The following is a 25,279-nucleotide window of genomic DNA, read 5'->3' as shown; positions in this document are numbered from 1 at the left end:
AGTATCAATACATGAAAACTGTGTTAAAGTTATTTAAAATCAGAGCTGAGACTAGATTCAATGTAAGGTCTGAACTTGTTATGGTATCATTGCAGACCCCTATTCTCAAATGATTCACATGAACAGTTCCAAAATATTTAAGAGCCTCGTCATATACTAGAAAAATCGATGCTATAATAAACTTATACATCAAATCACTGGAATAATGGCATATGATAAGAAGAGATGGTAAATAACACAAGTCATTTTTCCCTTTGGTCAGAAAATGTAGTTAATCAAAGCTTTGTGGTTCCTACTCAGGAAGCACACAATACACGCCAGCTGCCCAAATCAACTCTCCACGCCAACAAATGAACATGTCTGCTGGCTCTTCGCTACTGATGTCACAGATGCTGCTCACAAAAGGAAACAAATCCTTGGTACCCGCCATGTCCCTCACACCCACGGTGTAATTCAATGTAATTCAAGTTTTCTGCAACTCCACACAGCGACTTCCTGATCTTGGCCCGACCCATCAGAAGGAAGTGAGAGTATTCTATTTATTTCTTCCCTGAGTGAGTGAATATTGGAGGCTAAGAAATCCTGAGCAATGTTCAACAGTTACGACACAGGGTGGTCCGACCTATGGTTGCTGAGTTCACGATGCCCTATTTGAGAGATGTTTGCGAGCTGCATAAGCAATATATTGTGTTTCCCTTCCAGAAACATAACATTAATGGGTTATAGAAGGAGCGGGTGGGACAGATGGAATGGAGGGAAGAGGCCAGTTGGACCACCCTGAATTACGAAATGGCATCAAAAAGTGGGGAGAAGATACCCATATTCTCTTACGGTGGAGAACGGGGCAAGGAACATGGCTCCCAAATAAAGAGGGAGAAGGGGCGCGGGGGGAGGGCAAGGATATTAAAAACTTCACAATCATTCTCAGCAGCCACAGAAGTTTGCATGTGACATTATTGTTGTTTCCTGCTGCGTCTGTTTTCAAGACACTTAATTAACTTTCTTTACTGGGAATGAATATCACCAGTGTGCAATTTTAGAACTGTATTTCTGACTATGCTCTTTCTCTCTTTTTGCTTCTAAGGATTGTCAAGAATTCAGGTGTGAAGAAGCGGATGTCAGTATCACGAGCGCATAAAACAGTATTATCTGATGTTCCGATGAAAATGTTGCTGTGCGGTGACCCCTACTGTTGTTGTTAGGAGAGCACAGGTTCTGGCTCAGTGGCAGCAGTGCCACGTTCGAGACGCCTCAAAGCGCTTCACAGAATATGCTGTACAGTGGAGTGACTGTGTACGAGTCTGATTCTGGGTTTTTTAAAATTGGATAATTAATTTTTTTAAAATTGGAGTTGAGGTACAGATCAGCCACGATCTAATAGAATGGTGGATCAGGCTCGAGGGGCTGAATGGCCTTCTCCTGTTTCTATATGTGTATATAAATGTATATATATATATATCCCTAATTCTAACCCTAACCTTAATGTGAGGGTGAGGGGTGGGGGGTGAGGAGGGGGGTGAGGGTGAGGAGGAGGGGGGGGTGAGGGGGGGGGGTGAGGGGGGGGTGAGGGGGGCGGGGTGAGGGTGAGGAGGGAGGGGGTGAGTGTGAGGAGGGAGGGGGTGAGTGTGAGGAGGGAGGGGGTGAGTGTGAGGAGGAGGGGGGGGGTGAGGAGGGGGGGGGGTGAGGGGGGGTGAGGGGGGGGAGGAGGAGGGGGGTGAGGGTGAGGAGGAGGGGGGGTGAGGGGGGGTGAGGAGGAGGGGGGAGGAGGGGGGGGGTGAGGAGGGGGGGGGGTGAGGAGGGGGGGGTGAGGAAGGGGGGGTGAGAAGGGGGGGGTGAGGAGGAGGGGGGTGAGGAGAGGGGGGGGTTGAGGAGGGGAGGAGGAGGGGGGTTGAGGAGGGGGTGAGGAGGGGGGGGTGAGAAGGGGGGGTGAGGAGGGGGTGGGGGTCGCTCACGTGACTGAGGGTTGTTGACGTGGTCGCTAGGAGACGGCTCTCGCGAGGTTTCCATGGTGCCGGCGGTAAACACGGAGGCGGCGGCGACAAGATGGTGAGTGTGAGGCCTTGAACCCCTCCCAATCCCCCCTCACTCCCCCCCTCACTCCCCCCTCGCACCCCCTGAACCCCCCCCACACACTCCCCCCCTCACTCCGCCTCGTGTGTTGTTCAGCACAGAGTAGCGTTACCGGGAGGGGAAGGTGTGTGTGTGTGGGGGGGTTCGGGGGGTGAGGCCTGGAGCAGGAGGTCAGGACATGTCCCCCCCCCACCCTCCCCCCCCCCACACCCTCGCCCCCCCCCCCCCCCCCCCCGCCCGCCGGTGTTGAATGGGGCCATCAAACCCGAGGCGGCTCCAGAGTAAAAAAACACTGCAGTCGGAGGAAATGCTCACAGTTGTAAATACACGAGAGGCCGAACAGACACACACCGCAGCCCCGACTGACAGAACAAACAGGTGCTTTGGGGTGTGAGGGGGGAGGGGAGGGGAGGGTGAGGGGAGGAGAGGGTGAGGGGAGGGTGGAGGGAAGGAGAGGAGAGGGAGGGTGGTGGGAGCGTGAGGGGGGAGAGGGTGGTGGAGGGTGGAGGGAGGAGGGAGTGGTGGGGAGAGGGGAGGGGAAGTGGGGGGAGAGGGGAGGGTGGGAGGAGAGGGGAGGTTGGGGGGAGAGGGGAGGGAGGGTGGGGGGGGGAGGGGGAGTGGTGGGGAGGGGGAGGTTGGGGGAGAGGGTGGGGGGAGAGGGGAGGGTGGGGAGGGGAGGTGGTGGGGAGAGGGGGGGGGGGGGAAGCCTGTATCAAACGTAAGGAATATTCATATTGTTATTATAAATACGCTGTAAGGGTTTAGCAGCTTAGACTCTCACCCTCTGGGTACGAGAGTTGTGACTTGATGCCCCCCACCCCCCCCCCCCCATCCCCTCCCCTCCCCCTCGCGCCCCACCCCCCACTTTAAGGTTTCGATGAAATCAAGCGAGCGCCTTCTGCGTCCAAACGAATCTCGTGATCAATCTCGTTTTGAGTTCCGTAGTCCGGGCTGATGTTTCCAGTGCGGTGCTGGAAAAGCTGCTGCGCTGTTAAGGTGCCGTCCTCAAGAGGAGATGTTAAACCGAGGTCCCGCCTGCACGTTCGCAGGTGGATGTGACAGTGGCATTCCAGTTCCTTCAGACCGTACACGTTGACTGTCGGTGATAATCCTGGTCGGGTAAACAATATGACAACTCCACTAGCAATTAAAATACATGTACTTTATCAATCTATATGCTATTTCAGAAGATATTTGCTGTATCACAGTGCCCTGTGTTCCGTTGTATAGAAAATATGAAACAAAAGATTACTGCTCCTTCGAAACAGCATCAGTGATGGTTTTATCTCTCAGAAAAGATGGTAGGTTTCGAGTGGGCGTCCACAGTCCCTAAACTGAGCAATTTCATCAGCCTCGGTTGTTCATGACCAACAACAGCAACAACGAACCCAGAAATCAATGCTTTATGAAAATTTTCCGTTTAACAGGCACCCAAAAAGAAGAAAGGAGGAAAGAAAGCTGGAAAGGCAAAGAAAGGAAAAGCAACAGCAGTCGTCGATGGCATTTCTACGGATGATATGTCTAAAGATCAGGTGAGATTATTTTTTAGTCTTTTGAAAGATCCGCTAATTCACAACTCTCATGTTTCATCTGAAAAGCTAATTGTTCGTTTTCCATTGTCCCACAGTTGGAGGATCACATCACTCGTCTCCGTGAAGAACTTGACCGGGAAAGGGAAGAGCGTAATTACTTTCAGCTTGAGCGGGATAAAATCCACACTTTCTGGGAGATCACAAAGCGGCAGCTAGAGGAGAGTAGATCAGAAGCCCGAAACAAGGACCGAGAGATAGAGGATGCAGAGGAAAGACACCAAGTGGAAATTAAGGTATACTATGTGAACATGACTGATTCAATAAGGTGGTTTGAAAGATCTAGCTTCTCTGAGAAAGTGAAGAAATCTACACTACAGAAACACCCGCCACAGCCTACATACAGTGTGAATCTACTTAATACACAAGCAATCACTTCAATTGAGTTCAGTTGCAGGACTTTCTTTGATTTCTTTGTGATGTTTGGAGTTCTTCTTCTTTCACCCTCACTCCCACAGGTTTATAAACAGAAAGTCAAACACCTCTTGTACGAACATCAGAATAACATCTCGGAGTTGAAGGCAGAGAGCACTGTTTGGATGAAGCTGACACAAAAAGAGCATAGGGATCAGGAAGCAGAGCTTCGGAAGGATACAAGAACCTTAAAGATGGAACTGAAGGAACAAGAGCTCTCTAATCAGAACATGGTGAAAACTTTGGAAATGGTATGTCCAAGCGAGAATAAAAGTGGGGCTGGGTAGCTAGGTATTAGACTCTGAAATGGTGGTCTGGTTTTAGTTTATTGTTAAAATAAAATTCTGCCACTAATTTTTCATTCTCTCCCCACACCTCAATGCCCACACACACTGTCCTGCCAGCTTCTCTTTGCTAAGGAGCGATTCCTTCAATGAACTGTAAACTGATTGTAATATTTTCCAATGGGTATCTTAAAGTTTTAATATTTGGTCTCAGATCAGAATCATTAGATCAAACTGATCAAATTATTTTCTTAAAAACTTGCCTATTGTGTTGTATCCTACAATGGTTGCTAAAAATAACCCTCTTGTTCCACCTTTATGATGGGAAAGGTTGCTATTCACATTTGAGTAGATCCCATTCACCAGTTCTTATTAGATGAGCAAAAAAGTTGTTTACGCTGTTTCTAAACATTGGTTTCATATTCACCAACAGGAAAACAATGAGAACACTTCAAGACTGTGGAATGACTTTGACAAACAAACACGCGGTTAGTCTGGCTTTGGTCTCTGGTTTTAATCTTGGTTGATTTAATGAAGTTTCATTTGATGAAATGTGTGAAATGAAATGCATCCAAAAAATGCCTGTTACAATGTTAAACAGTCCTGGAGTCCTGGAGCTCAGTGGTTATAGCACTCGCTTTGCAAGCGAGAGACCTGAGTTCAATTCCAGACAGGGCGAACCCTTGGGCAAGTTTCCTTACTCCACACTCCTAATAATAATCCCTCCAAAAAACAAAAATAATAATTAAATTGGTCATTTTCAATCTACGACTGTTTGTGGGACATTGCTGTGCGCAATTGGCTGCCGCGTTCGCCCACAAATATACAGTCAACTCACTTTACAGTATATTCTGTGAAGCGCTTTGGGACGTCCTCCCGACGTGAAAAGCGCTGTATCAAATGCAAGAATTATTATTATTATTATAAACTATGCTTGTAGTTCACCGTCGTAAAATATCGCTACATTTTATAATATATAAAATCTGACATTCATCATTTTGCATTCAGGATGTAATCTGATCAATCTTTCTGTCCCTGAACACAAGATTACAAGAGAGAATTGGATGGAGGATGCCCTTCAGCCCATTTGATCTTATCCTTCCAGAATAGCCATCCCAATGCCTTTCTGTTAAAGGCTTAAGCTGTTTGTTTAAATGAGCCCAGTGAACTAACCTCAAACACCTATATTGCCTTTAATACACCCCATATGGAGGAATAAAATGTAACTTATTGACTTTGTTTCTCCCACAAATACACAGTCAATCCACTTTACAGTATATTTTGTGAAATGCTTTGAGACGTCTTAAAGGCGTGATGAGGCGCTATATCAAATGGGAGGTTTATTATTGTTGTTATCATTTGTTGGATCTTTCTTACATTTCGTATTCTTTACATTCCTTTCTTCAGAATATGAGACATCAGTTTAAGTTTTAGGTGAAACATAAATAAAATTATTTAATTTCTTAAGTGAAGAAATTAGAGCTTTTGTTATTTCACTCGCAAAGCAGTGCAAGATTACATTCATTTAGGTTGTCTTTCTGTGAGAAAGTCTTTGAACACTTTGTACTTTCTCCGCACTCAGATATTGAGGCCAAATATCAGAAGAAGATGGATGTGTTGCGGGAGGAGCTGGAGTTGAAGAGAAAAACAGAAATTCATGAAATTGAAGAAAGAAAGAATGGTCAAATCAATGCACTGATGAAGAGCCATGAAACAGCCTTCAACGATATCAAAAATTACTACAATGATATTACACTCAACAACCTTGCCCTCATTAACTCACTGAAGGTCAGGCTGTTCCTTATTGTTATATATATAGTAATAAATTTGGACTGTTTTCATTCTGGGCTTTGGTGGCAGCTTCATAGCTTAAACCTATTCCGCAAATCATCAATCTCATGAAACGACCTTATGCAGAAGCAGTATTTTCAGTGCCTGTTTTTTTGACAAGGTTAAAACATAAATGTTGGAGCAGAAAAGCTGAAGCTTTACTTAATATTGCTGAAATAACCCGTAAGTACTTCACTTCAGATCAGAATCTAGTGAAAAAAAGACACCGAATATTGGCTTTGTGGTACCTGGGAGCTTACACAAAACACCAAAATTGGAGCTTTGGGTTTACAAACATTATTCAAGAGCAGATGTGTGATTGGTTCCTTAGTAATATTTTGAAAAAGCCAGTCCTATGGTCCCAAGCATCTAATGAAAAATGAAGCTTTGAATGAACCTCGGGGAGCGAGTCCAGTATGTTATGTACTGTAAAGCTGCTAATCCTACTCCTACAGGAACACCCTGACCACATGATGTCAGAGCAGGTCTTCATTGCCAATTCTCCTCCGTCTATTCTGCTTGTTGGAATTCACTTGATGTCTAAAATTGCAGCAGTTCGCTGCCAAATGGACTGCATAAGCTCAACATTAAATATGTTACCATATTATTAGTTGGTTAGTGCCTGCTCAGTTCTTTTATTGACTCAAAACCATAATTAGTATTTCTTCCTCCCCAGGAACAAGTGGAAGAGATGAAGAGAAAAGAAGAACGACTAGAGAAGGAAATGGCTGAGGTTCTGCTTCAGAACAAACGTCTGACAGAACCTCTGCACAAGGCACGGGACGAGGTGACAGAACTTCGCAAACAGCTGGCCAGTTATGAGCAGGATAAAGGTTTCCTTGCTGTAAGTTTCTTACCACCTTACGGACAAACCATCTGATCTTTTTGCTATACTTGAGTGTCCAGAATAGGCATTGACATTAGTCCATTCTTTCTTAAAGCACTGGTCCCATCACTCCTCCCTGCTAAATCTCTGTGTGTCTGTGCTTTTCCGGTTTCACTGCTATCTGTCCCAGCATTGTCCTTCTGTCTCCTCTAATGGCTTCTCCTCCTACCTCTGCATGGCCGACCCTTCTTCTCTGCTTTCAAAAGCTAAAAACTATCTCTTTAACTAATGTGCCCCCCCCCCCACCCCATCTCCCTCCCTATCTGCCTCCCAGTTCAATCTTGGTAAAGAATCTGATATATGTGTCTTGTCAGCTGTACAAGGCGTGATATTGCTAACTAATTTTAGAGAAATCTGCTGTCTGTGTGGTCCATCTTGCTGCACATGAAAGGAAAAGGTCAATGTGATGAGACTGAAGGTAGTTTGATTGATTTTTACACAGAGAGCCAAGGCACGACTGAAAGTAATGGACAACGAATTGAGGGAGTTCAGATGGCAGCATGAAGTGCTGGAGCAGCGCTTTTGCAGTGTACGTGAGAAACAAACCCAAACTACAAACGGGGAAAGCACCGAATTGGATCAGTTAAAATCACTTGTTCAATTGCTGTATGGGAGACACAGGCAGACACAATAGCTAACAATGACTGAAAAACAAAATATAACCTCAAATGTATACTTTTGTTAAGGATTAAATTCACCATCGGCGGTCGGGCCTTCAGACTCTCTGCCCCCCCACCCTCTGGAACTCCATCCCACATTCCCTTCGCCTCGCTCCCCCCCTTGCCTCCTTCAAGGCACGCCTCAAGACCCTCCTTTTCGACCATGCCTTCGGCTACCCTCTCTGCCCTACACCCTCCCTGATCCCACTCGCCCGGGTCCTAATCCCTGACTGTTCAGCGCCTTGGGACATGACATCCTCCCGATGTGAAAGGCGCTTTGCAAATGTAATTTTGTATCGTAAATCAATACCACATTCAGATCAACTCACTAAAACTGTTTTTGGTGAAAATTGCTTTTCACAGTCTATGCAGCTGATGGAAATACCAATAGCAACGACACAGCAAATTACACTCGCATAGCCGCCTTTCACGTTGGGAGGACATCCCAAGGCACTGGACAGTCAGGGATTAGGACTCGAGCAGGGAGTTGGAATTTGGAGCGGTGGAGGGCAGGGAGAGTAGTGGTAGGAGTGTGATCAAAGGTGCAGTCGAAATGGCATTAATAGTACTGTTGTCGGAGTCTTGTTCCTTTCTAGTTTTCACACGCTTGTTACTAATGTTATTCCCCGGTGTCTTACACATTCAGGTTCAGAGAGAGCGTGATGAGCTGTACAATAAATTTGTGAAAGCCATTCAGGAGGTTCAGCAGAAGTCTGGTTTTAAGAACGTTCTCCTTGAGCAGAAGCTCTGCACGCTGTCCGACTGCCTGGAGAAGAAGGAAGCACAACTGAACGAGGTCCTCGCGGCTTCCAACCTGGACCCGACTGCACTCACCGTCGTCACCCGCAAACTGGAGGTTGGTATTGGCACGTCCTCCTACTTTGACGTGAATGGTACTATACAAATTTAATTTGTTGTTGGCACAGCTGACTGACACTATGCAGGTTGAATGGTGTGCAGAAATCTTATGTTAGTTACTCCTTACAAAATTTTGAGTCTATCTTTACAATTAAATTGCAGTTATAAAAGGCACAAATTGCTACACATTTATGTGCTAGAAAACACCAAACGATAGTGTTTTTTTAGATTTACTGTGAGTAAGGTGAAGCTTCTTATTTTGCTGCTAACATTTTACATGCCCTTTCCAATGAAGATCTAGGAATCCCTTTCCTATTGCTTCCACCAGAGGGCACTTTGTATAGGGTCTGGACTGATGTGCCATTCACACTGTGTCTGAATGTGGTGTTTGGCAATATAATTTGTATCCCACAAGTTAGCTGAACAAGTTTGGTAACTCCTAAACAACAAAGCAGATTTTTTACAATTGAAAACAACAACAACAAAATGACATTTGTATAATGCCTTTCACGTCAGGTGGACGTCCCAAGGCACTGGAACTCAGGCCTGCATCGTTAATATAAGACTCCCTATTATATTCGAGTGCAATAGAACCAGAACGTAGTAGTTTCACCACAAATCTTATGAATTATGTAAACTTTTTTGCTCACAATGGATTGAGTAAATAAATAATGTTCTGATGTGTTTGAATGTTAAGAAATTAATACAATGTAAATCCCTACCCAGGTTACCACTGATGTCCATCAGCAGCCAACAGAAATTCTGAATCTATTTCTGGAAAACACATGAAATTTATTACCTTTTCAGAATGTAGTGATTCTTTAATTAATGTTTTTTGTCATTACATTTTTAGGATGTCCTGGATTCCAAGAATAATGTTATCAAGGATCTACAGTATGAGCTGGCCCGAGTTTGTAAGGTGAGACAATCAGGGTAAAGTTGAAAGTGTTGGAAATAAAAGTGCATTAGTCACTGGTGCTTATTGGCTTTTTCAGACAGCAGAAAGGTTTGGAGCCAGGAAACAAAACCATTTGTGGTTTACAATCAACTACATTCCTCAACATGACGCAAGCGCACTTGTTTGAATCTTCCTGATAGTGCTGTAGGAATCCAACCTAATTCGAGTTCAAGTTTCGCCCCCAAAATATATAGTCAATTCACTTAACAGTATATTCTGTAAAGCACTTTGAGAGGTCTCAAAGATGTGATAAAGCGCTATATCAAATGCAAGGATCATTATTATTATTGTAAATGGCTCTGATACCGAAGAATATAAAGGAATATAAAACTACGGGAAATGAAAGTAAGTTTTGATGGAAAAGAATATAGTTATCGTTCACTCTTCAAGTACATTTCAGATTGTTGTTGTGAATTTCTCTAATTTAAGTTTGACATTCATTCCTCTCTCCTTTGCACACAGGCTCACAATGATTTACTACGAACGTACGAGGCAAAACTTACTACATTTGGAGTTCCATTGGATGAGCTTGGATTCAAACCATTGGAAACTGCTTTGTGTGGACAGATCCTTGGCCAGGGTCCAGCTGGGTTGGTTGCTGCTCCAACATGAACCAAAGAGTACCTTGAGCAATGACGCCTGTAACACTAAATTATTTCTCTTTGGAAACACTGACTACACTGTATTTGGTAATAATACTAAATTCCACCAACATCAATCACTACTGTATTTTCAAGAAATATCTTCATTGCAGACTCACACGTCTGTAAATACTGGATGGTCATGAGAAATTGCAGTACCTTTTTTAAATAAATAAATTAACAGAAATTACTTTCAAAACCAATTCTTATGCAATAATCCTAGTCGGATTTCAATGCATTCATCTACCACTGTGTTCCCCTCCCCACCAAAAATATATAAATCTCCCAGAGTTTTTTTTGCAAAGGAAACCACGTTCTGATGCTAGCTACTCCTTACACTTGTGAATGCAGGAAGGGTTTAATTTCATTGAATGTTGTTAGGTTTACTAGAGTTTGTCCTGTAAATATGTGAATGTTTACAAAAATCTCTGCAGACCCAGTGTGTGTGTGCCTTAAGTTTTCATATAAGTATTTACTGTCTTTGAAGTTTTGCAGTAATATTTCATCAACACAAACACAATTTATACTCATTTATTCCAGGTGATTTTAATGTTCTATGAATTTTGATTCTATTATTTTCACTGTGACAGGCATTCAGAATGCCACTGCACAGTTGGCGTGCGAAAGAAACAAACACTTTCAAAGCTCTTTTATGCCTCAATAGATTACTAATTGGAATAGTTTGCAGTTTTAACTGTATTTTAAGTTTTTTTTACTAAACAGACCAAATATAACATCTATTGCATAAAGAAAGAGGTCAGTCATACTGGTATCACACTGACCACAATTCTTTGAACTTTGCCACCTAAAGAGTGGGTAAAAATGAACTAGAAATTATTCACATGTTGAGAATAGAAAGAAGCAGTGTCCTGGGAACTGCATCAATTGTATGAATCAACTGACTTTTTTGCAAGTAATTGGTTAAATTGAGAAATTGCAGTGACGCAAGCAGATTAATATCTCTTGGGCAGAGGATGTGGGCCTTTGGTATCTGCTATCCTGGAATGAATCCTTAGCATAGGTATCCTTCCCCCCCCCCACCTTTTGTAAATCACTCTTCCTGATGCTGTTGTACTAATGGAGTTTCAAGCATTCTTAAGAACTAATGACCTTTTAATGAGTAAACTAACCAGTAAACTTAATAGCATCAGTAATGGAGCTAAAGCAAATGGAATTAACTGCTTAAAAAAACATTAAGTTGCTGCATTTCAACAAAGTGCACAACTCTATTGAAAATGAAATTCATTGTAACAATGCACAAGAGGATCTATCAGTACAAATCAAGAAGTTCTGTGGATTTTACATGATCCATTAAGTGACGTTTTCTTTTTATCCAAATGGTTATCTTGGAAATTACATTGCACAGAATATTTGCAAGATTTTTCATGTTCTCACTTATTCAGTAACCATACAGTAGTGTGCTTCGATCATTACTAAACCAACGGCGTGTGCTCTGTGTCTGCAAATTTTTTTACTCCCTCACATCCACGTGCTAAGAAAAAAAATGGTGCTTTGTGTAGGAGCCAATTTGAAATCTTTTCCTTCTGAACGATTCAGCTTCAGTAGAAATGATTGATTACTTCCTTCAGAACAAGAGAGGGTATGTACAAAACACAAAATACTGCAGATGCTGGAAATCTGAAACAAAAACAGAAGTCGGTGGGAACGCTCAGAGGGTCAGGCAGCCTGACCTACTGAGTGTCCCCAATGACTTCTGTTTTTATTTAAGAGCGGGTTTGACTTGTTTTATTAATGTACTGATTTTTAAAATATTTGGGGTTCATTCAGTGAAATGGTGACAAGACGTTGACCCGATATGATGCCTGAATAATAAACAACCTTCCCAATATAAGCTAAACGGCTTACAGAGCAAAATGAGTGCAAGATCACTGAAGCAGCGTAACTGCCATGTGTTTTTTTTTAAATGGGAGAGATATGGCCATGCCATAAATAAGTGTGTTGTCAGGATATCTGAAACTTTTATTTTAATATGTTCAGCATTTCACATCAATAGATTTAGCCATCGCCCTACCAATCTCTACAGTGACAGATCAAATGAACTCTCGAGATGGACTTGAATGCAGTTTTGCATCTAATAGCATGCACGCACACCTCAAAATCCGAAATAGTATATTCACCCTTTTCCCAAGCAAAACAAATCAATCAAACAAAATAATCAATAAAAGGACAATCGCATGTGATATAACCAACATGCTACCAAATTATTACAAGAGAAAAACACGTTTGAGTTAACCTTGAACACCTTTAATTATTGTAATTATTGCAATAAAATTTCACACCAGTGGAGATTTTTTTTAATCAAGATAGAATACTATAAAAAGGATTTATGACTACCCTGAATTTTACTGAAACGCATACTGAACACAGCAGGACGGGGTTACAGACAATGTAATGTTATAGCAACGTAACCAGGTGAGTCCACTGGCACTGATCCAGGCAGTTATGATCCTCGATAGGTTGTGTATGAGAAGGGACTCAGGAGTAAAGCAATGTGGTACTTCTGACTCACATCGGAGATGTTGAAGACAATCTGAGGGAACACAATGGAAGAGACGAAAAGCTATAAACTCAAGGTCATATGGACTCATGGTCTCGCTGGTTTTGTTAATACTCCTGGACATATCTCACTGGTACCTCTCTGCAACATAGCATTTCATTAGATGTTATGATGATTCAAAGGCGATAACTCCACAATCCCTTAAGTAATCCAAATAGATCAATAACATCATCATGAGGATTCAGATTTTACTGCTCTTGATTCTCAGGACAGTTCTGCAGATTGGAACATGGGAAATATTGATAACTTAGGAACTAGATCATAGAAGACAAGGCCTCTACACAATATTAATTCTTCCTCTGCTGAAGAGAGTGAATTTGCTGAGTACAATTCCATACGTGATGGTATTATTATTATCTTCTAATGCAAGAAAACCATTAACTATTAGTGATAGTTTCGCAGGGCGAAACCTTGGGCAAGTTTCCTTACTCCACACACCTAATAATAATCCCTCCAAAAACCAAAAACAATAATAAATTGGTAATTTTCAATCTACGACTGTTTGTGGGACATTGCTGTGCGCAATTGGCTGCCGCGTTCGCCCACAAATATACAGTCAATTCACTTTACAGTGTGTGCTGTGAAGCGCTTTGGGACGTCCTCCCGACGTGAAAAGCGCTATATCAAATGCAAGGGTTATTATTATTATAAACGTCAGTATCCAATATTGCAGGATCTGTGTGTGAATTACCTTCAAGCCCATGAAACTTTAACTAATCAGAGTGTGTATCTTGTCTCGTACCTGTACATAAGGGTAGAAGCTACTCTGCTGTAAAGATTGCCAGTAATCTCCCGTTTCAAATTGCATTTTATATGTCCCAGCGCTGAACGTCTGTGGTGTGAAGAGTCCGGGGCACCTGCCATCTGAGTTTGTGATCCTGCAGACACAGAAATGCAGTGAATTTACCATTCACACAGTAAGATTTTTTTAAAAATATTTTCGAGCAGAAAAATGTCCCAGTTTTTGAAAGGGTAAGGAACAGGAAGGGTCTAATCAGACCATTAAGCCTGTTCTGACAGTTAATTAAACATTGGCAAGTCTTTTAATCCTAGTTGAGACATCTCAAAGCACTTCACGGAATATTACTGTAAAGTGAATTGACAGTATATTTTGTGGGCAAAATGCGGCAGCCAATTGTGCACAGCAGTGGCCCACAAACAGTCACAGATTGAGTGACCGCACTACTACCATCAATTTTTCTTTGAAGGGATTTATTACCCCCGGAAAAGCGATCCATCAATCGACTAACAACCGGGTTCCCATTTACTGCTGGGTTCATGGTTTAATAATGTGACATACCCTTTGGCAACCTCGGTCCATCCCTGACTCTCCAACCTGGAAATGCTGATAGCCACACTAGCTGCTGGGACACCCTGAGCTGTGTTCAGTATGTGGGTAGTTAGAGGGCTGGTAGGCATACTGCAGGCTGCTGAATCTTTACCCTATTAGAGAAGATACAATTTCATATGTTTCAGCTAAGATAAAGTAAGATAAAGCGAAATCTGCTGCTGCAATCTCATAATAATAAAGTCTCTTCCATCCTGTCTCAAAGCTTAATTTCCAAACATATGAGTGAGGGAATGGGTTACACAGCATTTACATCGTTGTGTCGTTTCCCGTCCCTCTTTTTTCTGTGGTTCGTACAGAAATCGTGAGTTGCAGCTTACGTTGCAAGACTGATTCTGAAGGTACAGCAAGCAACAAGTTGTGTTTCATTTTCAAGACTGGAACAAAAACGATCTACCTGCTCGATTAACGACTTGCAAATGTCTGCAATCGCTCCCGTTTGGGGAGTTTGAAAGGTGAAAAGGTGCGCATAAGGTCATTTATTTTAACTCAAATCCAGGACAGGTGGTGTGGGTGAGAGGGGTTCCTTGGATCAAGCAGCAGCAATATTGCACACTGAAATGTATTTATTACTAATATTAAATATAAGCATCAAAAAGGGTATGTGCTTGCAAGAAAGATTTCGTCTTCCAAACTCAAATCCTCCAAACTGTTGATCGTCCTCTTCTTATGTTTATAACATAACGCAAACTAACCAGACCCCAACCTCAGGGCACCTCTGCCACGAGTTGTGTGAAGCCCACGATTGGGGGACATTTAAACTTCACTTCAAAGTGCGGCTCCTCTGTAATCCCCTGTCCATGGCAACGTCACCTCCACCAGCAAAGTGAAACAGCACAGTTTTACTCTGTTTTCTTTTTTTTTAAATTCCGCGAGGTTTTTGTGTTGGTTTCTAAAAAGGAGACTGTTGTTTTTAAAGTGAGATCCAGAGTAAAACTCTGCTGAAGTTGCTGCTCTGCCCAGGTTACCACACACACACACACCACTACACACACAGAGATAACAGCTGGAAAAACAGTAGAGATACTGCCTTTGTCCTCACCCTCACACCCCATTAGGAAACACAGCAAAGGTAGTGTTTCTCCTTTTGCTCTCCAATGTCACTGTTGCATGTGCCACACAGGTGGCGTACAACAACAACTACAACATAACAACAACTGGGCAAGTGATCAGAAAACATCAGTGGGCACTTTGAGAAGGAGGGGGGGGGGGGGGGGGGGGGGGGAAGGAAAAGTCCAGCTCCCATGGACTTCTTGTTGGATTTTTTTTAAAAACGTGTTGTGCTATCAAGAGTAAAGGGTCGTTGTACCAGTGTATCTCAATATGGGAATGTAATTATAAAGATATTGGTTCCATACTTCCCTATTCTAAAACTCAGAAAAGCAATTATCAATTTAATCCGACTACCCAGAAAAGAGAACGTGAAAGAAAAACAAACTTACAAAGCACTTTCCATCTGATGGAAGTTAATTTAAAATGCACTATGTTGTGTATGCATCATGTTACTTTTTCAAGCATTTAAACCAACCCATCAGAAAAATATAATGGGTTTCTATAAAATATAAAATGCTCGGAAATTGGTCATTATTAAAGGAAACCGTATATGAGGCAAACCAGGGGGAGTGTAAAATGCAGGAATCCAAACCACTAAAGGATCAGTCATTAACCCTTTTAGCCCCACCATCAGCAGTCAGGCCTTCAGCCCCTCTGCCCCCACCCTTTATCCCACAGTCCCTTCGCCTCGCTCCCTCCCATGCCTCCTTCAAAGCCCATCTCAAGACCATGCCTTCTCTAACCCTCCTTACTCCTACCCACCCCTTGCCCTCCTGATTCCAACCACAGCTCAGGTATACACCCTTTACTGTCCAGCGCCTTGTAACATCCTCCCTACGTGAAGGGCGCTATCTGTACTAATGCCACATGTTGTAGTTATTGTTGTCCAGTCACAAAACTCCACAAATGTCATTTGCATCCAGCAATTCTCACCTTCACTGTGAGAAAATGATCCTGGACCCGCTGAAGCCTCCTTATGCTCATCAAGTTGTCCCTGAGATCCACTCTGCTCAGATGTGGCTGAGTTTCAACACATCAAGTGCAGATTGAGGAGAGACGAGGAATGTCAGGTTTTCTTTGCAGAGCTAAGCTCCCCCACTGACCTTGGTGCTTTGGCGTCATGTTTGTCTATTTCACAATGTCAGTTTCTGTCAATACACAAGTCCCAGCAGCTGCTGAGCCCCACATATTGGTAAACATTTGATTTTTTTTCCAGCGAAAAGGTAAACCTGAGATTGCTTTTCCAGGTTAAAAAAAATACTCAAGAGGCGGTGAAGAGGGAGGGGATTTTGACCAGAATTTTAGTCTAGCTACAAACACATGATCAATACTCAACCACAATGACCTGTGAGGCACTTTATGCAGTTTAATGTTATGGGCCTTGTGACAAACAAAAGATCATGATTGTAACCTGTTTGTTTGGAAAAACCAATGATCTTCTTTATAGCTCGATCCAACTGATTGAATTCAACTACTTGATTAGCTCAAGGAAGGTCTGAGCACAACCCAAAGATCCCTATCCCCAGTTTGATTGTAAATTACAGAGGAAGCCTCGATTTATTGCAGAAATTAACATTTTTTTGCAAGGGGCGTCTGACTAACTACCCTCCCTGTCAATCCAAATAGTTTGTGAAATACCCGTTGTGCTTAATGTAGCCACGCCTGTAATCATTATCCCCAGCAGTGGGTCTGGCAGTACGTAAAAGCCTGCAATTCTTGAGCAGCTGATGAGACAGAAGAGAGGGTCTGATCAGAGGCACTGTCTGCTATTCGCTCACGACAGGTAAATGCTAGGAGCCGACCACACCTAGGTTTGGTACCTTAAGCAGCAGTTATCACAGTGGGGTGTTTGCAAGAATAGATACCAATGATGTCATACCTAAAATAGAGGTTCCCAGATTGTATCTTAGTTGGAATATTTCATTAAATACCCTGGGAGGACAAAGAAAACAATTTATGGCTGATTTATAGTGCTGGGGTCTTCCATCAGTGGGGAGATTCGGAATGGGCTGAGTGTTCGATTTCTTAAATTTCATCTCCAGGTCTAAAAGTTGCTCCAATAAACGTGGTATAACAAACCACATCCATGCCCCTCTATTAGTCCATGAGGGGAAAGGGTTTCACCAAATAACCTCATCTCATTCCATCAGGTCCCAGGGTGCAGTAGACTTAGATCCAACTAGATTGTGAAGCGCTTTGTAACATTTCAATGTTATAAGGTGGTGTGACACACTGATTCGTGTTATATTATTATTAACAGCACAGAGGGTTTGCAGTGATCTATCTCTACTCTCTCTCACAATGCTCCAGACACTGGATATCCAGACCCACATTCCAGAGAAGACAAAGCATGTCAATTACTTCTAAAACTGTCGATCCATAAGGGGTTAATTGTTCGTTCAATGTGCCTCGGGCAGAATTGAGTGTTTGTAACTCGGGAGAAGCTTCAGAATTCAGTTAACAATGGAAAATTTCAGAAGTTCCAAAGGAAAATCCTTGTTAATGGCTGCAGATCACTGCATTTGTGTCAACTCTGTCCTCGCATCAATCTCCTGAAACTTCATCATGGTTTGCTGAAACATTAGATGATCTCCTTTAGAAAACTTGAGCAAGAATCATTTTGAGCTTTTTAACCTTAGACATTCATACTATACTGTTCCAATCCCTTTTGGGGGTTGGCAAATTAGGGAATACTTTGTGTAAAATGAGTATTGTAATTATCTTAAATTCCCACCCTCTCCAGTAATAATGGCAAACAATGAACTAAAATCCAATTCGAATTGATGCCCATTGTTTGAACTCATCTGAATTCATCAAATTAGTTAATTTCTACTTGACAATAGCCTTCTGTAGCTTTGTAGCACATCTCCAGATGTGCATCATGGGATTTCCTGTTCTCAACATGGTACTAAAGGTCCGTAAACTTACTGACAGTAACCCCTTGCTCTATGTTGAAAGCATTGCTAGCAGAGGGGTGGGACAATTATTGAAGACCTTCTAGTTAGTATTTGCAGGAAAGCACAAGTAGTTGTGCGCTTCCATCAATCACGAGGCATGTCAACCATCTCCTCGGAAGCTCGGGATAAAACAATGCACTCCTATCATCAAAAATCCACTTCCTTATCTTTTGTGGAAGATAATACAAAATGAAGAGTGAAGATTAATTACCTGGTACACATGCTCTGCTTTGACCATGAACTCTGATGTACAGGACACAGCTGTTGCAGTCTCTGACCTTCTCTACCATCACAGCAAAGCATTACTCTTGAGTGTCTATGTCCAGTGTCAATCTGGAGAGGTTGCAGAATGCCTACAATAATGTAAAGCGGTCTAAATAATTAACTCAATAATATTTCCAAGTCTTGTAAAGTGTTGAATGGTACAGGTTGTTCACTGGTATCTCACCCTTGCTGAAATCAACTGGCTCAGCACAGGCCAGCGATTGAATCTGGAACCTTTATGATCTGTATACCTCAGGAACTCAGAACACAACATTCCTCTGTGAGAGACCTATAAGTTAATATTTAATTATTATTGGCTGGGGAAAAAAATCATTGAATCGTTTCACCTCCATAGTAGATCATTTATAGCCAGGCTGCAACTTCAAATGTAGGAACAGTAACTGAACTTGCCCCGCATAATAAAAAATATAAACATTAGTCACACAGAAAACAAGAGCGCGCCGAATCTCCGAAGTGACCTTGGCTCTGGACACATTTTGGCTGGCAGCCAAATAATCCAGCTCCATTCTGAAGCTGGAGTTGGCCTTCTGCATCTTTATATTGGAAAATGAACACACAAGGGAATTTGGAACCTTTCTGAAGCTCTGCCTATTAAGCAAGAAGTGGGGTGACCACAATCTTCCACTCAACATGTCTGCCCCACTCAGATAGATACCTGCCGATCTTTCGGTAACTGTATGGCATAGAGGGAGGGTTGTAGCATTGAAATAGGGGGGAGGGCGAACTAACCAGATATCGGTTCTGGTCCCAGGAGTGCCCACCCAGTTCTTCTGCCTGAAGGAAAACAAAAGCTTAGGGCTCAAATATGTCTGGGAACAAAAAACAGTGTGCAATTTCTCACTCAATTTCTGTAAAAAAATCAAACCATTTCTGTTGCAGGATTGCAGTGGATGTTTGAATAAGATTATTACCATCTGCAGAATCATGCACCGCTCATGTGATCCGGAGTTGATCACAAGAGGCACCGTATCTTTCTGTGATCATTCATGCGTATTCCTTTGAAGACTCTTGACTCTTAAAGCTTTCTTTGTAACTGATCGCTGTGGGCGTTTGATTTTGCCTTCACGGTTTCTTGTCCAGTACTGAATTGGTGCTCATTTTATAAATACATAGACCATGTTTTTTCCCCACAGTCCTACTAAAAAGTAAATAATCCCACGATGACATGGCACAGGTTTCAGAAAAAANTAATTTCAGAATAAAATTGCAGCCCACTGTTCAACGCCTAGACTCGCACCCCCATGAACCAATTCCCAGAATGTTAAGAGGTTTCAGAAGAGTAGAGAAATCAAATAATACCTATTTACAGTGTAAGCCATATGATCTAGGCAGCATTGGTAATGTTATACTGTATTAGACATGCAAGGAGAACGACACTCTGGTGCTGTATTTAGCATCTCATTTCCTCATCACCATCTTTCTTACACATGCACCTACTTCTTATGGTCTCTGCAATGCTGTATACGACACTGAACACAACCTTCAATAACAGGGTTCTGTGTAAAGTTCAGAAGATCACTTTGTAGTGTATCAGTCTGTAGGACTCAAAGCACAGCATTCTGTATACCTGAAACTACACCAGTCACCTGAGGTTAAATTGTCAATCAAAAGTTTAAAATCACATTATATTTTACAATAATTGATTTTATATATAACTTTATATCTTTCCGAGATGCTATATAAGATACTGACTCAGTCTTTATTCACATCCATATACTGCTGAATTAGGCTCTCATGGTTTGCGATATCTGAATTGCTCAATTAAAATAGTTGTTTTGTAAATGATTGCCAGCTGGGTGTCCTCCTGAATGTAGATTAGTTGTCTCCAGTATTATGACAGCAACTTGGAAAATGACCAGATTTAGTGCCTAACTGTGTACATTTTCCAGTCTAACTTTGCAGAGTTCTTTTTCTGAACCCAATACCGAATTATTTCAATTGTACTAGGCGTTTGTGTCCTTTAGAAAATGTTTTGGAAGGAGCATTGGATCTTTTCCTTCTTTTTTGCAGTGATAGTTGAACATCTGAAAGATGGATTTTGGAAAATCTGAATGTTTGGAAAAATCAAGGCAAACATGTCAGGGACACGTTGTCACATGCACTTTTTCCTTTGCTGGGAAAGCAGTATATATATATATATATATATATACACGTATTTTCATCCGACACATGTTTGCCAGTAAATGTTGCAGCATTAAATTAATGAAGCTTATACTGTCTCTGGTGGTTATTGTGAACTATAATTTTAATGTGAATTGATTTTTTTAGAATGGGATATCTAATGTATTTCAATAAATAAATTATAAAACATTAAAAGTTAATATACAAGGTGAAGGAAGCATCACACATTTTAACTGATGCTTTTGTATACATTTTGCTATTTTAAAACTGCTCTAACCTTGGCAAGTACTGAGCATTATCAAGCAATTCTTTGGTCTTAATTAACAGTCTGTATGCAAAAAAATATATATTATCCGTAAATAAATAATAATAATAATCCTTGCATTCGATATAGTGCCTTATCACATTGTTAGGACGCCTCAAAGCTCTTCACAGGATTTACAAGAAAAGTTGATCACTGTATATTTTGGGAGCGAAACGCAGCAGCCAGTTGTGCACAGCAATGTTCCACAAGCAGCCATGGAGTGAGTGATCAATTTTATTTTGGTTGATTTCTTGGCCAAGACACCCGGAGAAACTCCCTTTTCTTTCTCATGAGAGCTTTAACAGCTACCTGAACAGGCAGACAGGACCTCAGTTTATCGTCTCATCCAAAGGACAGCACCTCTGACAATATAAACCCCCCCACCCAGTGCCACATTGGATTGTCATCTTGGACAATGTGATTCCAATTCCCGATATGACTCATTCCAACCTTCTGACTCAGAGGCGAGAATGCTATCACTGCGCCAGGCTATGGAAACATTAAGTACAATTCTTACAAACCAGAACTGACGCTGATTACATGAAGTTGCTGTTTTGATGAGGAACTATAAAGCCACAACCAGCAGAGCTACTCTTGAGTTGGTCTATTTAAGTGGGGGAACAGGGTAGAAAAAAAGGGGAAATTCGCAATAGATTTTTTTTTGGAGAGAAAGCAATGTCTATAGGCAAATATTTAAACTAAAATGGCATAGGGAAAAACTGCTCTGGAACAGGAACGATCAAGATTTTATATTGAACACAGACTTTCTACCTACTAAGCGATTTTTCTCTGGGCCACTCATGCATCGTATGGTTAATTGTACTGTGCTGTCAGAAATGCTTTTAAGGGAAGGTAGAAGGAGCTCAGTACTGCAGTTCATGTCATGCATTTGTCTATAAATACACAGTCACTACACTTTGCAGTGTATCCCGTGAAGCGCTTTGAGACATCCTCCCAGCGTGAATGTCACTATATCATATATTTACATAGGTTTACATAGATTTAGATAAGATGCTATAGCATTGGAATGGGAGAAAATGCACTGTGGTTTTTGCAGGTACTGAAATGCTCACACCTGCATTCTGCATTGCAAGTAACTGCTGTCATTGTCTGAGCAACAGCCTTTGGTCTAAACATACAATTTGAATATTTGAATAATTACAGCTGGCAACCTACCAGCACAAAACCTGTTGATGACAGCATTAAATTCCCAACAGTTGTCTCTTTCTAATCAGATTCTGCTTCATCTTTTGTTTGACTTCACTTAGCCTTTTTTCTTGGGGATAAAAAAGGTTTCAGTTTGTATCTGCATGTTCTGCAATTCTTGCTATATAAATGCAAGTTGTTGATGTTGCATTTAACATCTGTGGATACAACATCTTTTTGAATACATACTGTAAGAGCAACGGCTGTTTACTGTAGCATCTAGGGTAATCCCAATACAGTGCCCTTAGGTTCTCTTGAGATAAGTTTGTCATATAGGAGGAGGAGGCTCGAAAACTGATGGGAAAACAAACGCCACCAATTTCTGCACAGAACAAAACATCTGAGGTATGGTATTCCCCCAGTACCAGTAAATAAAACACATTGTTATCTTGATAATCTATCACAGAATGTCGCCTCTCTCACTCAGAGATTTAGTTTGTGTGCTCAGAATCTACTTTTAAAAAGGAAAGAGTAGATAAAATTTGTCCAGTTTACAATTAACTTTGAAATAGCTCTACACATTGTCCCAGCAAGATATGGCTGGAGTCCTCCTCTCTCTCTCTCTTCCACCCAAACAAAAGCAAAGATAAGGCAAACTAACCTTCATCATTGTCATGTCAATGAAAAATTGGATGTGCTCAGTTACTCCTACTATTAATGCTAGCTGGAGGAGGAGATTTTGATAGTCCTAGCATCTAATTGCTGGGTTCAACAGGAATAATAATCTACACCCACTTAAGTTCTTTGATGTGGTTTGTGCTTCACATCTCTCTCAACCCCAGCTGTTATATGTCTTCTTAACCAGCTGTTCACTGTGGCTATTTCTGTCATTGCAGCTTTAATCAAGCTGAAACATCAAAATAAAAAAAAGTCCAGAATTAAGACTTATTTCCTCTTCCATCTGCTCAAGGGAACAAATTGTTCCCATAACATGTCCAATTAGATTATATTAAAGCCAGGGGTTTATTAACTTCTTTTGTTTCTCAGAGCTACACTGTTTAAAAATTATCGTTAGTGTGACAGCTAAATCATCAATGAAACTATTTTCCTGCCAAACATGTAAAAAAAATGAAACTTGGGGGAGGGGTTAAGGGGGGGAGAGGATTTGCAGCAAGTTAGTGATAATTAACATACTTCAAATTTCTCAACTTGCTGATATGAAGTAGTTTGTACAATTTTAATTTCCCACACTATTATAAGATGCCATAAACTGTAGTAACCTAATCAATTCCAATGTAAATCCTCGTAATTGGCACAATTTATACGTGTAAACTACAAACATTATGAATAGGCACCAGAGATTGTCAGAACCTGTGGAAACGTGCTCCAGGGTACTGGTAAGAAAATATTGTATATTGATAAACTCCACTTAACTCCATTCATGTAAATAAATACAACTGTGTTTTGCCGTTCTGCGGCTTGACACACCCAAGAAAATTGCATTTCATCATCAAAATAGAAACCTGCAAATTTTCCGCACACACAGTAGGTGCATTCAGTCTTTGTACCATTCATTGCTACCTGTGCTTATATTCCAAATTGGCCTTTATTCTATATAAAAAAAGATTCCAGCTCGCTCCTCACATCTTTTAATATTTTTACTGCTCAAGTGCTTATCCATTTCCCTTTTGAACTGTTCTAATTGATCCAACTTCAATAGTCACTTGATAGTCTCCTGCCAGCATGGAGTCTGGTCTAACTGGTACATTCAGCAGTAATCACGTAATCATAAGCTGCTCCCAGGATCTTGTATTGCACTGAACTGTGCAACATACAAAGAAATAAAACAAAAGCCACAGCTCTGACTTTTCCATGTGTGTCAGTTTTTTCCTGAACCTGGTAGTATATACTCCAGCACAAATATTGTCAACCATGTAAACTAGATGCAAATTCTGTATTGTGGTAAGAAGGAAGATGTGGACTTCAGCAAAACCTCCCAATTCATTTTTGAACTCAACCAGTCTGAGTGTTGAATTTGACCTGCAGATACGCTTTGCTTCATGTGCAACTATTCTGAGCAAGTCTGAGCTTGTGTGAAGCATTATGGTTGGAATCTGAATCAACATGGATTGGCAAACTTGTTCAGATAGTGGCGTGCATCACTGGGTTTTGCATCCATGAGCCTTGGGTGATTAGACTGTGATATAAATGAATAATTGCTGCTGCTTCTGTGATATCAGCAACTTCTCAAGTGGGGCTTCATTCTGCTTGTAGAGGCAGCAGCCCCTGGCACGATATCCTCCTGCGTTGGTTCCAGCAGCCTGTTCTGACAAGAAGCAGTGTGGTTTTGCCGATATTCTCCTGCAGTTCAATGGAACTGCTACCGTAAGAAGAAGTGGAAAGTAACTACTTGGAACCACTGCATGACCGCTTATACAGGTTTGGTCATGCAGTGGTTAGCTCTGTTGTCTTATATCCTGCCACAAGTATCAATGGGCTAGGATCCAATCACCAGCCGCATTAGGTTACATGGGAACTGATTCTATCTGTGTCAGTCCTTAAGGAGCCCTGTGAGTTGAATCCAGCATTACACACATGATTAGAAGCTGCAGACTGTCCACAATTCTGTAGCTGTGTCTTTTCCTGCACCAGGTTCTATGAGCCCATCATCTCCATTCCTCTTCAGCTACACTGGGCTCCCAACCCCAGTCTAGCAAGTTGAATTCAAAAATTCTTTTTACTTTCAAATGCTTGCATGGCCTCCTTCACGTCCTTGCCTATTGTGCCACTCCATCGGTGGGGGAGCATTCGGTCATTCTGCTCCCCATTCACTGGAATATCCCTCTACCTTTCCCCTCTCCTTCCCCGTCTTCAAGATCCAGCTTAACAACCTATCTCTTCCTTTGGCCACCTTCACTCGCCTTGCCCCCAGCTCTCTTCTTTTCCAACTTGAGGCCCCACAGTGAATAAATTCAAGTTGTTAATTATTGTTGTTCAGTGTTCACATGGGGGTAGAGGGAGAAATCCGTTTCTAACACTGGTGATCTCTCACTTTGGAAATCCCCAGAAAAGATACCCTAAGGAAAATTAAAAGTAAACAATACAAAGTACAAATATTTCCAAAACTGGGCAATGCAAACAGATGAGTATCTGAATCATCTTGGCGTTTTCTAAACCATTTACAACCTTGTGTGATCTGGGATGTGTGTGGTGTAGCGAGCAGAAGATACTCAAGCAGAGAGGACTATGCTTACTAGGTATGTTTTCTCCTGCAAAATATACAGTCAATTGACTTTAC

The 25,279-nt window shown here is 41.7% G+C and overlaps 2 protein-coding genes across 5 annotated transcripts; one reads left to right on the top strand and one right to left on the bottom strand.

Moving 5' to 3' along the window:
* Nucleotides 1-1,926: 1,926 nt before the first annotated feature.
* gas8 (growth arrest-specific 8) lies at nt 1,927-10,376 on the top strand. 3 transcript variants are annotated; one of them, XM_042340465.1, is made up of 12 exons: nt 1,927-2,046; nt 3,258-3,371; nt 3,498-3,602; nt 3,698-3,895; nt 4,118-4,324; nt 4,791-4,845; nt 5,940-6,145; nt 6,864-7,031; nt 7,516-7,602; nt 8,379-8,588; nt 9,444-9,509; nt 10,011-10,376. In XM_042340465.1, the coding sequence occupies exons 2-12, from the start codon at nt 3,369-3,371 to the stop codon at nt 10,158-10,160; spliced, it is 1,455 nt and encodes a 484-aa protein (XP_042196399.1). In that variant the 5' UTR covers nt 1,927-2,046; nt 3,258-3,368; the 3' UTR covers nt 10,161-10,376. The 3 variants fall into 3 exon arrangements, with proteins under 3 accessions (XP_042196399.1, XP_042196400.1, XP_042196401.1); XM_042340466.1 differs by lacking the exon at nt 3,258-3,371; XM_042340467.1 differs by lacking the exons at nt 1,927-2,046; nt 3,258-3,371 and adding an exon at nt 2,330-2,448.
* Nucleotides 10,377-12,151: 1,775 nt separating this feature from the next.
* Nucleotides 12,152-18,632, bottom strand: uraha (urate (5-hydroxyiso-) hydrolase a). 2 transcript variants are annotated; one of them, XM_007889328.2, is made up of 5 exons: nt 16,102-16,371; nt 14,068-14,210; nt 13,510-13,645; nt 12,620-12,740; nt 12,152-12,336 (listed from the first exon to the last, which is right to left on the bottom strand). In XM_007889328.2, the coding sequence occupies exons 1-4, from the start codon at nt 16,150-16,152 to the stop codon at nt 12,651-12,653; spliced, it is 420 nt and encodes a 139-aa protein (XP_007887519.2). In that variant the 5' UTR covers nt 16,153-16,371; the 3' UTR covers nt 12,152-12,336; nt 12,620-12,650. The 2 variants fall into 2 exon arrangements, with proteins under 2 accessions (XP_007887519.2, XP_007887520.2); XM_007889329.2 differs by lacking the exons at nt 12,152-12,336; nt 12,620-12,740 and adding exons at nt 12,748-12,982; nt 18,337-18,632 and having other exon boundaries at nt 16,102-16,340.
* Between the last annotated feature and the right edge of the window lie 6,647 nt (nt 18,633-25,279).

The sequence above is a fragment of the Callorhinchus milii genome, unplaced genomic scaffold (genome assembly GCF_018977255.1).
Source record: "Callorhinchus milii isolate IMCB2004 unplaced genomic scaffold, IMCB_Cmil_1.0 Scaffold14, whole genome shotgun sequence".
NCBI classification, from domain to species: domain Eukaryota; kingdom Metazoa; phylum Chordata; class Chondrichthyes; order Chimaeriformes; family Callorhinchidae; genus Callorhinchus; species Callorhinchus milii.
The sequence above is the reverse complement of the archived record's forward strand: the minus strand, read 5'-3'. Positions and strand labels throughout refer to the sequence as shown.

Coding starts and splice junctions, on each gene's coding strand:
- gas8 (XM_042340466.1), top strand. Junction 6,146..6,863: donor CCCTCATTAACTCACTGAAG/GTCAGGCTGTTC, acceptor CTTCCTCCCCAG/GAACAAGTGGAAGAGATGAA. Junction 7,603..8,378: donor TGGAGCAGCGCTTTTGCAGT/GTACGTGAGAAA, acceptor TTACACATTCAG/GTTCAGAGAGAGCGTGATGA.
- uraha (XM_007889328.2), bottom strand. CDS start 16,152: ATGAGCATAAGGAGGCTTCAGCGGGTCCAGGATCATTTTCTCACAGTG. Junction 14,211..16,101: donor ATCATTTTCTCACAGTGAAG/GTGAGAATTGCT, acceptor CTTCTCTAATAG/GGTAAAGATTCAGCAGCCTG. Junction 13,646..14,067: donor TGGACCGAGGTTGCCAAAGG/GTATGTCACATT, acceptor CTGTGTCTGCAG/GATCACAAACTCAGATGGCA.